This window comes from Gracilinanus agilis, chromosome 4 (assembly GCF_016433145.1).
Source record: "Gracilinanus agilis isolate LMUSP501 chromosome 4, AgileGrace, whole genome shotgun sequence".
NCBI classification, from domain to species: Eukaryota; Metazoa; Chordata; class Mammalia; order Didelphimorphia; family Didelphidae; genus Gracilinanus; species Gracilinanus agilis.
The window spans coordinates 266,898,505-266,915,036 of NC_058133.1; the positions used below are offsets into that span (position 1 = coordinate 266,898,505).

A 16,532-nucleotide genomic window follows, 5' to 3' on the forward strand; every position below is an offset into this window, starting at 1 on the left:
CTGAACCTGTAAAGATTCCTGCGGAAACTTCAACCAAACCAGACCAGAATACATATCTACATACATCTACCTACAGCTATAGATAGAGATATACACACATGTATATTTTCCATTAAATTAATAGGTGCTGTGGCTATTTTATGTGCCAGAATCCCAAAGTTGAAAAAAAGCTTCTGCTTGCTCCAGATACATTTCAGGAATGACAGGTTAATAACTCTGCAATCCAAGTGATTACTAACTATGGTGTCCAAAGATTGACTTCCTCATTGTATATTTTGTTAGACCTCCTTGAAGGCTTCTCCTTGTCAGACCAGGTGCTGCAATCAGCTACATCTGGGCCTCATTTCAAAGACATGCTTGATATTTTCCTACTCTACCCCATGCATAACTGTTCAGAAATAAGGGAGGGGAATTACTGCCTCAAAAGGGACTTGGAAAAAAATTACCATCTGAGCTTTTCAAAGAGATCTGGAACACCTATGATTCAGCAAATTGAGAATAACTAAAAGAAATAAAAATCATTTAGTTGCCAGGGCAATGTGTTCCATAAAAATAAACACTCCCACCAAAAACCCATTTCCTAAAGGGTGCCTCCAGGTAATAAATGTCTAATGTATTCTCTTCCCAGTCTAGTGTTCATATGCCATTTTTGTATTCCAACACGGGTCTGTCTATTATTTCCTTCCGTTCCCTTTGCCTGGGTTAGATTAGAGAGGTAGGGTGTTAATGGTGGACTTGATGAAGATTGAAGACCCATTTTCTCCCCCTGGAGACGGGTCTGATTTGAACAAATTGAGGCAAGCGAAGCAGCCCCCTTTCTGTCCTTGGGAGAAAGCCTGTTCTATTTCCATTTTTTTTTCCAGGCAGGCCTGCTCCCCTTTGGAAACAGCAGCAATAGGGAAAAAGTCATATAATAATTCCTGCCCAAGAAGGACAAGGACTTCCTAGTGTCATTTGGGCCCAAACCAAGTCACTGCATCATCCTCTCCTTTTTCTCCTTTTATTGGGGTTGAACAGATGATCGAGAAGTGGGTCCTGGGAGGGACTGGTTGGAGTTGTTGCTGGAGGGCCGAAGTGAGAAAGGGACCAGTTGTTGCCCCCTGGGGCTCTCTTCTCCTGCTCCAGATGCTGCTCCCGCTCCAGCCCCAGCTCCAGCTCCAGCTGTGGCTCCGGCTCCGGCTCCAGCTCCAGCTCCGGCTCCAGCTCCGGCTCCGGCTCCGGTCGCCGCTGCCGCAGCTGCCCCTACTGCTACCCCACCTGCTGGTGCTGGTGCTTCCTCGGTGCTCTCCTCCTTGTGGGTGCTGCTCTGCTCTGGACATTCAAAGTGCACACAGTGGAATACCTGGATGAGAGGAGACAGGGGAAGAAGCGAGTGAGTGCAGCCAGAGGGGGCAGGCTCAGCACCTGGCCAGGAGAGCCGCAGGGGACTAAAGTTTGCAAGGAGTTATGAGGGAGTCTCTTGACACCCTTCAGATTCAAAATAATTCAAATTAGTTGGACACACCACACTGAATAGAATTAGCTCTTTTCATAAGATTCCAGCATTTCTGATCTCCTGTGCCTCAACTTTTCTTTCCTTTTGGTCTAAAATCCACGAATCTCTTTTTTTCTGGGATTTTAGGCTTTTACAGCTTGAAGTTGGGGACATTAAAATGAGAATACCACCCAACCCAAAACATCAGAGGACACATTTATCTCTAAATGTCTGTATGACTCCACATCCCATTACCTACCTAATGCCCAAAGCAAAGAAAGCAAGACTGAGTACAAAGTTGGTGACATTCAATATCCTTAAACCTTGGCACATCTGAAAAAACAACATAGGACGGCCAGCTCTGTCATGATGGGAATTTTGGCACACTGAAAGGAATGTTAAATGGCCTCTCATCTACAGCAAACCCCTTTGGTCGGAGAGAGCCAGGACTAACCTGGGAGAGGTGGAGTCATTTTCTTCCAGAAGAGAGCTACTCTATGACCAAATATGTGGGTGGAACCTGGCTGCCTCCCTCCATTACTGGGCAGATGCCATTAATGAAGGGGCTGCACGTGTCAGCATGGGAGTAAGGGGGCAGTAGCTGCCGCTAACAGGCCTGGGAAGGGCAACAACCTATCTTCTACTCTCTAAGCAATCGGGAGTCCTGGCTCTTCAGGCCAGGGTTGAGGGGGGCTCCTTTATTCTTCAGGTATTTTTGTGTGTATTGTGTGGTGAAGCTTCTTTGTGGCCGACAGTACAAATGTAGGCTCTGGAGGTCCGGGGCTAGCTTTCCAGACGTGTATCTGTGTGTCCCTGTATTGTACATATTCTGAAGGGATGCGCTGAATTGTGTTGTTAGTGGCTCCAAATCTCAGGCACAGAGAACATGGGAGGGCAGGGGAGGACCCTGAAATGATATGGTTAGTGATGCCTTCATCCTTGACACCCCTGTGATGCTCTCTATTCTGGCAGTCATGTTCGTATCTGAGGTGGCAGGACTTTGGAGGCTGGCCTGTTGGAAGGACACTGCACTAGGGGGTCTTAAGATCTGGGGTCTGACCCTGGTTCTGCTCTCTTTGTCATCCGAGTGCAGGCATTCCCCTCTCAGGCCTCAGTTTCCTCCTCTGTAAAACAAAGGGGGCTGGCTGGATGATATCTCAGGTCCCTTTCAGTTCTAGGATTCTGTGATTTTATGAATTTATTGAACTCTTGTGTTGCTCAGGCCTGGAGTGGACTCTGTGGGGACATGCTTGAGATTTCAAAGATATTGTCTGGGAGATAAGACCAACATATAGGAAACAGCAACAACACAGAAAATCTCCAGATATTCAGCTGCATGGAATGGACTATTACAGGAGCTCAGAGGATAGGAAGACTGATAAGGCTAGAAGAAGAGGGGAAGGCTTGCTTCATGGAGGAGGGGGCTCTTGACCTGGTCCTTGAAGGATGAGGAGGGCCTGGACAAGAGACAAGGGGCATACCTGGCAGTGGAACAAGATAAATGCAAGCAGGGAAGCTGGATGAACACAGCACATTTGAGAAGCAATAGGGTAGTTGGTCTGAGATAACATGGTGGGAGGCTGCCAGGGGACCATGAAGGCTAGACAGAAACATTTGAACTTGATATAATAAGAAATTGGGAAGTTTTTATTTTAAGAAGGTTATGAACATGATAAAAGTAACATTCTAGGAAAAATAATCTGGTAGCTGTGTACAAAACAGATTAGAGGAGGAAGAGACTACAGATGAGGCTAAGAGGCTATTGTAGTTATCCAGGTACAATGTGGTCCTGGCCTAGGATGCTAGGCAGAGGGAAATGTAGAAGGGGATAGATAACAGACTTTTCAAAGGAAAAAATGAATGGGGCAGGGGCTCAATGGATTGGAGATGGGAGGTCCTGAGTTCCAATCTGGCTGCAGACACTTCCTAGTTGTGTGACCCTGTGCAAGTCACTTAACCCCATAACCTACCCCTTGCCATTCTTCTGCCTTAGAACCAATATTTAGTATTGATTCTAAGACAGAAGGTAAGAGTTTAAAAAAAAAAAAGAATGGGACTTATTGACATCAGAGGAGAAGAAGGAGAGGGATGAGTCAAAGAAGATTCTTTGGTTTTGAGCCTGAATTCCTGAGAGAACAACAGGTGGTACGACTGGCACACGTAAGTTTTCTCTTAGTAAGAAGCCCAGGCCACCTACAAATAAAGCTGGTGCTTAATACTTTGGCCTTTGATTTTCTCAGATTTTGTTTCTGAAGAATTAAAAGTCCCTTTCCACATGCCCCACCCACACACCCCCTTCTACATTAGAATAAAGTTTAGGGATGGGGAGCAGACAAATACATTATCAAATTATGTAATATATTTAAAATAGAAGTTCCTTTCTTTTCTTCTAACATCTCTGTCTCCCCCCACATTCTTGCTCCTACTTATATCTTATTCTTTTAGAACTCAAAATTTAAAAATCTCTCATAAGAGATTAGTTGTGCCCAAGGGGCTTCTATCCTGCTCTCTTTTTCCATTTTTCCAGACTCCATTTTTGTCCCCATACCCTCTAAGAGCTAACTTCCTTCTTTCCTTAAAGATAATGATGTGATATGTTATCCTTTCTGACAATTTTTCGGTTGAAGTTTTATTGCTGAAGCCTTCGCTATTGTAGAATTCAATAGATTCAACTAACATTTATTAAGCACCTGCTGTGTGTTGGGCAGTTGAGGTGTAAAGATACTACAGATTTCCTGTTCAAGTTGCTTATTGATTGGGGAGAAGAGAAAGGAGAGAAGAATATGTACAGAAACAACTCATAAATGTCAGAGTGAACGTAGGGGCAGGAAAGAGAGTGACCAAGGGGACGAAGAAGGTGGACAGCAGATATCATTTGAATAGAAAGAATGGGTGCCTCAGTTTTTCTTTTCTTTCTTTCTTTTTTTTTTTTCTGGACCCTTACCCTCCAACTTGGACTCAATACCAGGTATTGGTTCCAAAGGAAAAGGGTGATAAGGATTAGACAATGTGGGTTAAGTGACTTGCTTAGACACAGGAAGTGTCTGAGGCCAGATCTGAACAGAGCACTTTCCTTCTCTAGGCCTGGCTCTCTATCCACTGAGCCACCTCCTCCCTCCCCACAATCTTCCCCCCCACCCCCCACAATCTTTCTTAATGATTGGGTCTGGAGGCCTCCATTGCTTAGAATCTATGCCCAAGTTGACTACAGTTATCCAAGATGCAGATGTTAAGCCTTTTGTTTCCAGGATCCAGAATCAATGCTAGGCCCAATTAGGGACTAAGGATATTTTTCAAGTACAGTAGCTAGAATCAGTCAACTTATATTTATTAAATGGCTACTACATGCCAAGAATTGTACTAAATGCTACAGACAGAAGTAAAGAATGGCAAAAAAAATCCCAAGTGAACAAAAAATCAGTCTCTGCGTTCACAAGGTTCACAACCTAATGTGACAGTCAACATGCAAGCAACTGTGCATAAATAAACAAGCTGGAGATATCAATAGAGGGAAGGCATTAGCATAAAGGAAGTTCAGGAAAAGATTCTCAAAGAAGATGGGATTTTAGCTGGGTCTTGGAGGAAACTAGAGAAACCAAGAGGCAAAGATGAGAAGGGAGAATATAGGGTATAGCCAGTAAAAATGCCCAGGGTTTGGAGACAGTGTCTAGTACAAAGGATAGCTTAGGCATGGAGTGTCTCTGGATTGCAGTATGTGGGGGGAATAAGGTGTTAGGAAGTCTGGGAAGGTAAAAAGGGGCCAAGTGACAGAAGGGCTTTGAAAGGCAAACAAAGGATTTATATTTGACCTTGGAAGTTATAAGGAGCCTTTAGAGTTAACGGAATTGAGGATTTGTGTGGAGTAGTGGTGGTGGGGATTGGGAGAGTTATATAGTCAGACATGCAATTTAGAAATATCACTTTGACAGCTGAGTGGAGGATGGATCTGAGTTCGAGGGCCTCCCTGAGACAGTGAGGCTCACCAGTTCAGGAATGAAGTATAGGGTCTGTATGTAACATAACAGGTCATAACAGGTAAGGATGAGGTTTCAAAAGGGAAGTAGCTGTGACAATCAGTGTCAGATGTAATTAATTCATCAATCAATCGGCATTTATTAAGCACCTAATAGGTACCAGGCACCATGCTAAGTGTTGGGATACAAAGTAGACAAAAGACAGTCCCTACCCTCTGGGAGCTCCCAGACTAAGAAGGGAGATGATATGCAGACAAATAGGTATAATCAATCCCTGATCAAGATAAGTAGGAAATGATTAGCAGAGGAAAGGCACTAGAATTTAGGGAGGGATGAGAAATGCTTCTTGCAGAAGATGGGTTAGTTGGGACTTTAAGTTAGAGAAGGCAATAGGTGGAGATATACAGGGTGAGCATTCTGGACATGGGGTAGAGCCAGAGAACATGCTGGAGGCTCAGAGATGGAGTGTCTTGTTCTTGGACCATCCAAGAAGCTGGAGCCACTGGATTGAAGAGTACATGTTGTGGAGTAAAGTCTGAGTACTGGAAAGGTAGGAGGGGGGCTAGATTATGAAAGGCTCTGAATGCTTGATAGAGGATTTTGTATTTGATTCTGGAAGTGAAAGGGAGCCAAAGGAGTTTACTGAGCAGGGGAAGAGGGTGACAGTGATGGGACCTGTGCTTTAGAAAAATCATCTTAATGGACGATGGAATGGAGAGGGGAGAGGCTTGAGGCAGGCAGACCCAGCAGCAGGTGACAAGCATAATCCAGGTAAGAGGTAACGGTGATGAGGGCCTGCAGACAGAGAGGGGGCGGTGTCAGATGAGAGGAGGGGAGTGTTGGGGAGATGTTTCAAAGGTGAAATCAATAAGCCTTGTCTTTTGGCCCAACTACAGAATCTTGTGGAAAAGCTTTGGGCTGCAAGTTAGAATCCCCATACATCCAGCTCAGTTACCACATCATATTACATCAGAGACATACTTAGAGACATTACAGTCCACCAATTATGGATGGAAAGCCCATTGTTGGAAGGTAACAAAGATGATTCAGACCTGACATGGTTCTCTCAGGGCTTACAATCTGTATTTTAAAATCTCCAGCTTTAACTAAATTTAGGCAGAGAAAATTTGTAAATCCTTGACAAAACCCCAGGTCTAGTAGGCAGGAACCATTCCAGTAGCATTTTCCAATCAAAGTTCTAAAACCCTATTCTATCAGGTTCATTTTTTGGATTGTTGTTCTTTGTTTATTCTGACTAGCTCAAGTCAAGGGTAATTTAATTCGCTAACATTTTTCTTTAAAAATATATTGACATTTTGGTTGTGAAGCCCTAAATGGTTTGGTTAAGAGCTCTCTTCTCTTTTCCTCCTCATGCCAAATCACTAAGACACTATCTCCACTATGTCCTCCTTCACTCCTACCTCCGTACAAAGAGGCAGCCCTACTCTTTGATGAGGCTAACCCCTTCTGTCCCTCTGTCATCCATTCTCTGGCACTTATTGCCAGCCTCTTCCTGGCTCTTTCCCCACTACCTACAAACATGTTCGTGCCTCTCCCATCCTCAAAGACCCTCATTTGATCCTTCTACATCCACTATTATCCCAGATCTTTTCTGCCCTTTGTGGGTAAATTCTTTGAGAAGGCTTTCGTACAGGAGGTGCTTCCACTTGGGGCTATTTAAAATAGCAAAATCACCAGCACAAGAATGTGAAAAAGGTGGCATTGAACAGATCACAAAAAGGACATTTGTTTACAGCATGACAGCTGAAACTAGAAGGCAGAGCACTGTCTTGTTCAACTTCTGCTGGGAACATGGACATCAGATGACTCATATGCTTTGTACATGTCTGAGAAGAGTATTGATTTTGGGGTCACATAAATTTTAGTAAATGTGCAGATATGGAATCTGAGAATAATGAGAATCAATTGTACTTCTCTTGATGACCTCATCAGCTTCCATGAATTTAGTTATCTCTTGATTACTGGAGGTCCAGAAGATAGTTTAAACTCAACATAGCCAAGCCTTAACTCGCCCTCCTCACTCTAAATTTCCTTTTGACTATTGAGGGCAACTTCCCCTCCCCTCCATCCTTCATCCTCACTATCTCTCATTCCCCAAAGAATCCCTTGCTAAGGCCTATCAGTTTTACCTCTGCAACATCTTTCAAATATACCCCTGTCTCTCACCACTTCATGCTTAGACTATTGCATCAGTTGGATTGCTGGGTCGGCCTGCTTCAAGCAGCTCCCTTCTCCAGTCCATCCTCCATTCGGCTACTAAAGTGATTTTCCTAAAGCTCAGGCCTGACATGTCACTCTCTCCTATTCAACAAACTCCAGTGGCTCTCCTTTACCTCTAAGATCAAAGACTCAAAAATCCAACTTGGCATTCTCAGCCCTTCACAACTTAGCTCCAACTCTGCCCTCTCCCCATTTTTCTTCTCCCTTTGTCCCTCCCACACCCATTGGGTTCTCTGATCCAGTGACATTGGCCTCCTGGCTGTTCCACAAACAAAATACTCTTCTCAGCTTTGGGCATTTTCTCTGACGCCTCCCCCCGCCCCGCTGCAATGCTCTCCCTTCTGATTTTGCTTTAAGTCCCAACTAAAATTCCATTTTGTACCTTCCCAATCCTTTTTAATTCTGGTGCTTTTTCTCTGCTAATTATTTCCTATTTTTCTTATAAGTAGCTTGTTTTTATGCATTTGTTTGGAGGGCAGGAACTGTCTTTTGCCCAGTGCTTGGCACAGTGCCTAGCATAGAGTAAGTCCTTAATAAATGCTTATTGACTGACTGATTTGACCATTTACAGAAAGGCCTGCTAACTGGAAACAGACATATACAGGATAATTCACATAAGATGTTAAACTTTAAACACTGGATGGGAGGCACTATTGGTCTGACCTAGCCTCACATTATTAGTACAAGCTTTCGAAAGCCCCTGACGATCTCTAAGAGCATTAGAATGACTAGTTCATCTCTATGGCCCTGTTAAATTCTTATTTGTGATGGTTCCATGACTAGTCTCTTTCTAAAACTTGTCACTGATCATGCTATTATCATGATCAGAGAATAAGGAACACAGAGACTGATAGAATCTAGGAAATTCATCAATGTGACCCTCATTCTGTTTTATCCTCTTACCTGCTATGATTCCCTATTTCTGTTATGTAATTCCTTTTCCTTTCACTAAGATTTTCCAGGAGTCATGTTCCTAAGTTAACTTAAAAGAAAAAAAAATTTTTTTCCTACCCCTCAATATCATCTTAATCCTCTCTTCTTAATGTTATAAATAATTTATCTCTTTCTTTCCCTCTTTCTCCTATACGGATCACAAGATCACAGTTATAGAGTTGGGCTGCACCTCAGAGATCCTCCAGTTGAGTCCTTTTCCCACTGTATTACATATTTCTATAAGCATTTATTGAGCCAGGTGACGAGTTTAGCAAGAATAATACTGATAATTCTCATTTATATAGAATCTATTATTGCCAGTCACTGTGCTAAACTATTTACAATGATTATCTCATTTGATCCACATGACAATGCTGGGAGGTAGGTCTATTATTATCCCCATTTTGAAGATGAGGAAACTGAGGCACATAGAAGTTAAATGACTTGCCACAAAGTCTGTGACCATAGCTGAACTTGGGTCTTTTTGATTCTAGGTCTAATGCCACCAGCACCATAGCTAGGCTTCAGGGAAAAAAACAAAAACAAAAACAACAAAAAACTACTGCTCCCACATGTAGCATCTGGGTTTTAACCAATAAAGAAAATAAGGCCATTTTTCTGAGAATAACATTGCTTATTAATGGAGGCAGGCAATTTTATTAACAAAACATGGTTCTTTCCCTAGTCTCCTTCTTCAAAAAGACCCCTCATGAGTCCTCTCCCTTGTAAAGGGAGTTGTGCCCTCTTTTTGGTTGGACTGACAGTTTGATCTTTAGCTCTCTCTCCTCTTTCAGCTCCCATTGGTGGACATTTTGAAAGAGGAGGTAGCTAAAGTGACCTCAACTCCTCATTCATTACCTTATCACAGGAGAGGTAGGGCTTTGCCCAAATCAGAAAGAAGCTGACACCAGCAGCAGTGACTTTAGGGATGTTCAAATGAGTTAAGAGTTCTTGGTGGCTGCTTAGCCCTACCTTTAATCCTTTTAAGATCTTATCAAAAGACAAAGGTATTAACCCAGTTTGATAGGTGATAGGAGGTGGGTGGGTGTTGGGAGACTGGGAGTAGCCTTAGGTTGGAAGTAGGATGTTTTAGCCTGACCTTGGGAGGCTGAGGTGAAATTATTTCATCCAGATATATTACTACTAGTAATACAAAATTCAATCTTAATTTTCTTCACAAGGAACTTATTCTTCTGAGGAAAAAAAAGTATAGGCATAAGAAAATTCAAAATATCTACAAAGACACAAGGTAATTTTTGGGGAGGAGCACTGGCAACTGGGGGAACCAGAAAAGGCTTTATTTATATAGGAATACTTAATTTACATATGGTACTTAAGCTGAACCTTGAAAGTAAAGATTCTAGTTGGCAGAAGTAAAGGAGTGCAGCACTCCAACTAAGCATGAGAGACTGCCTGGCAAAGGCATGGAGATGGGAGATGGAATAACATGTAGGAGGTATAGCAAGTAGGTCCATTTGGCTGAAGTCGGATTTGAAGGGCTTGGAGACATCAAGCAGAAGAATTTGCATTTTATTTTAGAGCCAACTGGGTGCTTTCTGAGCCAGGGAATGTCATGGTCAGAGCCTGTGCTTTAGGAAGATCATTGGTTCAGAGGGCAGATTTGGGAAGAGTTGAGTAACCAGAGGAAGGGTTGGTAGCTAGAAGGCTGTTTCATCAGTCCAGAAGAGAGGGGATGAGGACTTGAACCTCTGTAGTTGTAGTATGAATGATGAATTGAGAGATGTCAATGAGGTAGCACCAATAAAAATTGTCAACATATATGAGTAATCGACATCCCACCTCCCCTCTTCTTATTGTCAGAGGAAGAAATGTCCCTAATTTTTGCAAAGGCTGACGTCTCTATTTGCATCCTTCCACCTGTCCTTTCCCATTTTACAGGATCATAGACTACTCTCTGGGAAGGGATGACTTCAATAGCACCTCTCTCATCTTTGGCTCTTCATTTCTTTAGGTAGCTCTTCCTGTCTGGTTCTTTGGTCTTGATCTTTTGGTTTTCCTTTGGGACACTTCTTCTGCATGCCTGTTCTATTCTGACTGCAGCACAGGCAAACTCCACTTTAGGCACACTTGAAGTTCTGGGTTCATTTAAAAAAAAATGGTGATTTTTATTGTTCAAAAGGTTTTTTTGTAAGTTGACTATTTCCCTTGTGCAATGATAGCATATTGTGAATTTTGGAAAATTGATTAATATGCAAAAACTCTGGTTTTCATTACTTTCTCCCTGCCTAGGTCTTCCATGGCACTGTACCACATATTTGGACACAGAATTACACTCCATACTTTGCTTTTTAATATTTTCTTGTGTCTTAAGTTTTTGTTTCATCAAGCAGGACTTAGAATAAGCCATTTATTCTTATTTTATGGAGGGCAAATGATTGAAAGCTTGAAGGGAATTTAGATGTCTCTGGTTCAATCTTCTCATTTTATAATTGGGGAAAATGATGCTCATAAAGGTTAAATAACTTAGCAAGGTAGCAAGAGACAGGTATATGAAATAAACCTAGGCCTTCTGCCTCCAAATCTAGTATTCTTTCCATTATAGTATATTGCCTCTAGTTGTATGAACCTAATAAGTACTTGTAAAATGAACATTTTATAGAACATATCTAATGCCTAAAGTAAAAGAGGCTCATAAATGTATTTGGCCTTGCAAGGAATGTGATTTCTTCTGTGCATTTCTGTGGCCCAAATTTTGTTCATCCCATACCAAAGTGACCCCTGGACCTAAAATGGGTGCTGGGGGAAGATGTTCATATCCAAAGTAGACCTTCTATTGAATATTGCTTGATATCCTGAACCAATACTTATGGGAGGAGTGTGGTTCTCTTCACTGCTCTAGATAAAGAAGATAGAGGACCAAATGAACTATCCAATTGATCCCTGGCATCCACATCTATCCATACAAACTTTTATTATGTACATACTGTAATCTGAGCACAGTGTTAAATGCTGAGGGACTAAAATACAAATAAGACATACACTTCTCAAGAAATTGACAGTGGTAGGAGACAAAGAAATATGTTACAAAGTAAAAATGTGTTAAGGATAAAAAAAAAGATATGGAGCTCTAAGATAAGTTGAGGAAGAGATAATTTTTTCTGGAGAGGGTGCAGATCACAGAAGACTTCACAGAGTACCTTGTACACAGTAGGCATTTAATAAATGTTGAAATCCATGAAAAAAGTCACAACTGAGATGGGGTTTAAAAGAAAAGAAGGCTTCCAATATGGATAGAAGTGTGTTCTAGGCATCTTTACATTTTTAGGCTCTTGTGCTCTGTCCCATACTGTTAGGCTAGTCCTCTAAGCTCCGGTCCTGGGATCCTGGACATTTGATGATATATGAAAGCCCCTCTAATACATGAACTATCTTGTATGCTTGTATTTGTCTTTTCAGCACTTAGCACCCAGTCTGGCACATATAAAGCAGTAAAAATATGATTTTACATTCTATTTCATCTCATGGGGGACAGCCTACAGGAACATATGAAGGCAGAAGAAGGCAAGATAAGATGGATAAGTAAGGGGAGAGTGGCTGGTCCATGTCTGGGGAGAGGATGTATTTAAGCTTTAGTAGTTTAAAACTGCACTAAGACTTTTGGGATACTCTATATGTGTGGTAAATGGTACAAGACCAGACTAACTGTGTCTAGGTCATAGCAAGCAAAAAACATTCTTTTTAAAGTAGTACTGTCTCTTAGGGAATCGGTTCAAATGATATTCCTTAAATCTCTAGAGAATCAATCAATCAAGCAATCAATCAATCAATAGTAGACATTCCACTGTGCCATGCCTTGATGGAAATACAGATACATAAGATCTGTTTCTCTTCAAGTAGTTTGCCATCTTGTAAGAGACAAAATGTGAAATAGGAGAAAATATGTAAAAACAATTATGAGCTGTGTGTAGTGTGGATAAGAATTCAAAGGAAAGAATATGTGGAATAATTTTAAGAGCCTTTATGGAAAAGATGGAATCTGTGCCAGGTCTCAAAGAAAAGGTAGAATTTGGACAATGGGGAGGAAAAAGAGCATTCTTGGAGGCAGTACATAGAGCATTAGGAGAGGCTCAGAGGTTTCCTGGAGAAAGGCTCATGTGGGTGATAATGATCTGATTGGGATGAAGTATATGTACTGAAGCTTAGTGGGAAATAAGATTGGGTAGGTACAGTTTGGATAGGTTCATGACATGATGAAAGTTGTATTTTAGAAAGTCTGTTAATTGTACATGGAATGAATTGGAGACATATACCGGGAGTGGGACATTCAGCTGCTATTAGTAAGCTAGGCATGAGGTGGTCTGATCTAAGGTGAGACAAATGTGAGATGTCTCGGAATCAAAAGGAAGAAATGACAGAACGTGACAGTTGGGATACAATGAATGAAGGAGAAGGAAGGACTAAGCCCCTACCATGTGCCCTGGCTAAGTGCTGGGGATACAAAAAGAGACAAGACACAGTCTGTTCCCTTCCTCAAGTTGTTTACAGTCTAATGGGAGAGATAACTAAGCAAGAGATATACCAAGCAAGCTAGATACAAGATAAGCAGGAAATTATAATTAACAGAAATTAACAGAAAAAAAATTAACAGAGGTAAGGCTCTAGAATTAAGGGTTGGGAAAGGCTTCCAGTAAAGATGGAATTTTATTTGGGACTTAAACTCAGCTGACTTCAAGTTTTCTAGCTCTGGAGATTGGATAGTGGTGGTGCCACCATCAGAAATGAAGATCCCTGAAGAAAGTGGATGGTGGACGTATTTGAACTACTATAGCCTCCACATTAATGCTGAAATAGGGGCTAGGAACCCAGGCAAGATAAACCACTAGTTAAGGTTCCATCAATGGCAATTAACTTTTTTTTTTTTTTTGAGAGTGTAGCTTCTTATACATCCTTTCAATGACATTTAAGTGAAGTGTTGGGTCTGATCTACACAGGACTTGTAAGAAGAAACCTTAGCTCTAGAGACACTGAGGTTGGGTTGATGAAAGTGGTGATACTAGAGCAATGCTACTTTGGGCTCCTCTTCATTCCATTTTATAGATCAATTTGCACAACCTTCTATTACGTTTCATTTTATATTTTTCTTGTGAATATATTTCAAGCTGTTTTCACTACAGATTTCTCTTTTCTTCTTCCCCCTTTTTTTGTCCTCCTGTTTGTTTTAAGAACTTAAGCAGACCAATCTTGTACTTAACTCATTAGGTATATGTTTGGAGTTCCATATAGTGTTTTCTTAGTACTGAATTTAGCCTGTCTGGAAGGGTCTATGTCAGGGGTTGGCAACGTATGGCTCTTTCTGCAGGAGCCATAAAGTCAATTTTTTTTTCAGGCGCTGTTACAGGAAGCGCGCACTGTGAGCACTGTACGGCTCTCATGAAATTACATTTTAAAAAATGTGGCATTTATGGCTCTCACAGCCAAAAAGGTTGCCGACCCCTGGTCTATGTCTTCTGATCATGACTTTGGCCTCTAGAGTGGGAGAGGGGAACAGAGCCTTTATATCATGACTGCTCCCTTTTTTGCAAGGAAGCCAGGGAGTCACTTGTCATTTACTTCAATATGTCCATCTTACAAAGAGAGTGTGGGATATCTTTTGAAATATGTAGCCAGTGGCTACTATATTTCTGAATTGCATCCTTAGTTGACTTCTGGGCCTGGCTGCAAAGGGAGGAAGAACCTGGTATACCACTGCATTTATTTCCTCCCACCCCTAAACTCATTACTTTGCCCACTTTCTCTTCTTTCTGAGCTCCTCCTTCCATCCTTTCCTTGGTAAGTGGTCCAAACCAAGGCTTTCTACTCCCAGGGGAACCCATGTGATTGAATTTCTTCTTTCCTGAACCTTCCCCAGGTATGTAACACCCTTTTGGAAAGGAAGTGCCCAAAGCTGAATGAGGCATACAGGGTGCAGATGTACTATTGATTTATGCAAAGCCATTATCATAGTAGCTGCATTATTTTTTCTTCTCCTTTTCTGCAATCGTGTATCCCATTAGCCTGTTTGATTGCCACTGCACACAAAGCGGGCACCTTCACTGAACCATCTTCAATAGCCTCTGGATCTTTTCCCTGAGAGGAGATGGCTAATTTAGAATGTAGTCGTGTGTATGAATTCAACACAGCTTTATTCACAATCCGTGCATCCTTTTTTGTAGCTGCTGTTTATTATCATTTTGTCTTTCCTCTTGGAGCCATAATTCTCATCCTGTTTTGGGTAGGCTGGTGTGTTATTTTCCTCCCAATTCTTAGGAGTGATATATATTAGTGTGTTAGCCCTTTCTCAGTGATCAGACTAATTCCTCCTCTGGTTACTACCTGCTGCCTTTTATTAAAGGGATTCCTCAAACACTAATTGCTCATCAGACTTTCAGGTTTTCAAAAGCCAAAACCATTGCCAATTTCCCCCAGTTAACACAGGAGTTCTCTGCAAAGTGTAGAAAGATCCAGGAAAATTTAATAAATGCAAATCAATGATTCTACCTTGTTTCCTGGTTTCTCCTAAGTAATTTTCACTGACTGCTTCCTTGTCGACCAATACAAATAGGATTTCTCATCCCAGCTTTCAACTTACATTTACAATGTGACGTATCTTTATAAAATAGATACCTACTTCTCACTGATACACTGATATCTACCCATAAGTCAGACATAAAGACATGGCTTCTAAATTATGTTACCCTTCAACCTTTCCATCTTTCTTTTGCTATATCTGGTATGACACCATGCATCCACTCTATTTCAATAAATATTAAATGATGATGATGATGATGATGACAGGCAGCTCATCTTAGGTGCTGAAATATGAATACTTTATAGATTTTAGAAATGTTTTATCTCTGCACATTTTAAAAATGCAGATCAAGTATTTTTCCAAATTAAAAAAAAATCTTTCTACAAATCAAGTTTCATTTAAGCACATTGCAACAATTCATTTGGGAGTGAGGAACATTGGGAAGGATAGTAAGAGTATTTCTACAAGTTAGAAGTAATTTTTTCAGCATGGTGTATCTTAAATTAATATTTGTACCTGTGGAGATCTCTTTATCATCTCTGATAATATGATAAGGACAGTTTAGTTGATAAGGAAATAAGGACCGGACAAGGGAGTTGTCTTTTACCTCATGCTTCCAGCTCTGGCTCCAGGAGCATGGAGTTTATTATATATATTTCAAGACTCATTTCACACAAAAGAACTCCCCCCCCCCCCCCCCCCGGAACTTTGCAGATGCGAAGAAGTTACAAATTATGTCACATCAAAACACAAAACATTGGCTTCAGAATAGACCAAGGCCAAAGCTGAATTTTGACTAGTTTCTTATCAGAAAGCCAAGTTGGGGAGTATCCCTCTCAGGGTCAAATTGCCCCAGCTAAGGTTTTGGCCTTGGCTATACCAAGCAGCAGCATTCCTTGTTGTGTTAACACTGTTAACCCTTTAAATTCAGGTTTGCTAGGAACTTAAAGCTTTTCAATAAGGCCACAATACTTTTCAACAAGAAATCACAAGGATCACAAAAGGGGTCAAAAGAGGAGTCTCAGATTTTAATCTATTCTCTTATTGGCTTCCCACATGTACCCACTCTATTTCAATAAATATTAACTGATGATGATAGGCACCTCATGCTAAAGTATGAATACTTTATGGATTTTAGAAATTTTTTATTTCTACACATTAAAAATGCAGACCAAGTATTTTTCCAAATATGAAAAAAAATTCTTTCCATAATTCAACATTTACATACATTGCAACAATTCATTTTGGGGTGAGGAACATTAGGAAGACTAGTAAGAGTATTTTCTCAACTAGGAACTACTTCTAAGTTGGAAGTATATTTTTTTAGCCTTGCATCTTGAATTAAGGACAAAAAAAATTTTACAAATATTTCTACCACCTC

At 41.1% G+C, this 16,532-nt stretch overlaps 1 protein-coding gene across 1 annotated transcript in view; it reads right to left on the reverse strand.

The window, feature by feature from the left end:
• Positions 1-268: 268 nt before the first annotated feature.
• Positions 269-16,532, reverse strand: part of BTBD9 (BTB domain containing 9) — a 453,032-nt gene continuing 436,768 nt past the window's right edge. The window contains exon 10 of the mRNA XM_044674379.1: positions 269-1,342. Within this exon, the coding sequence (XP_044530314.1) occupies positions 1,001-1,342 (342 nt within the window). The 3' untranslated portion in view covers positions 269-1,000. The remainder of the gene's footprint in view (positions 1,343-16,532) is intronic.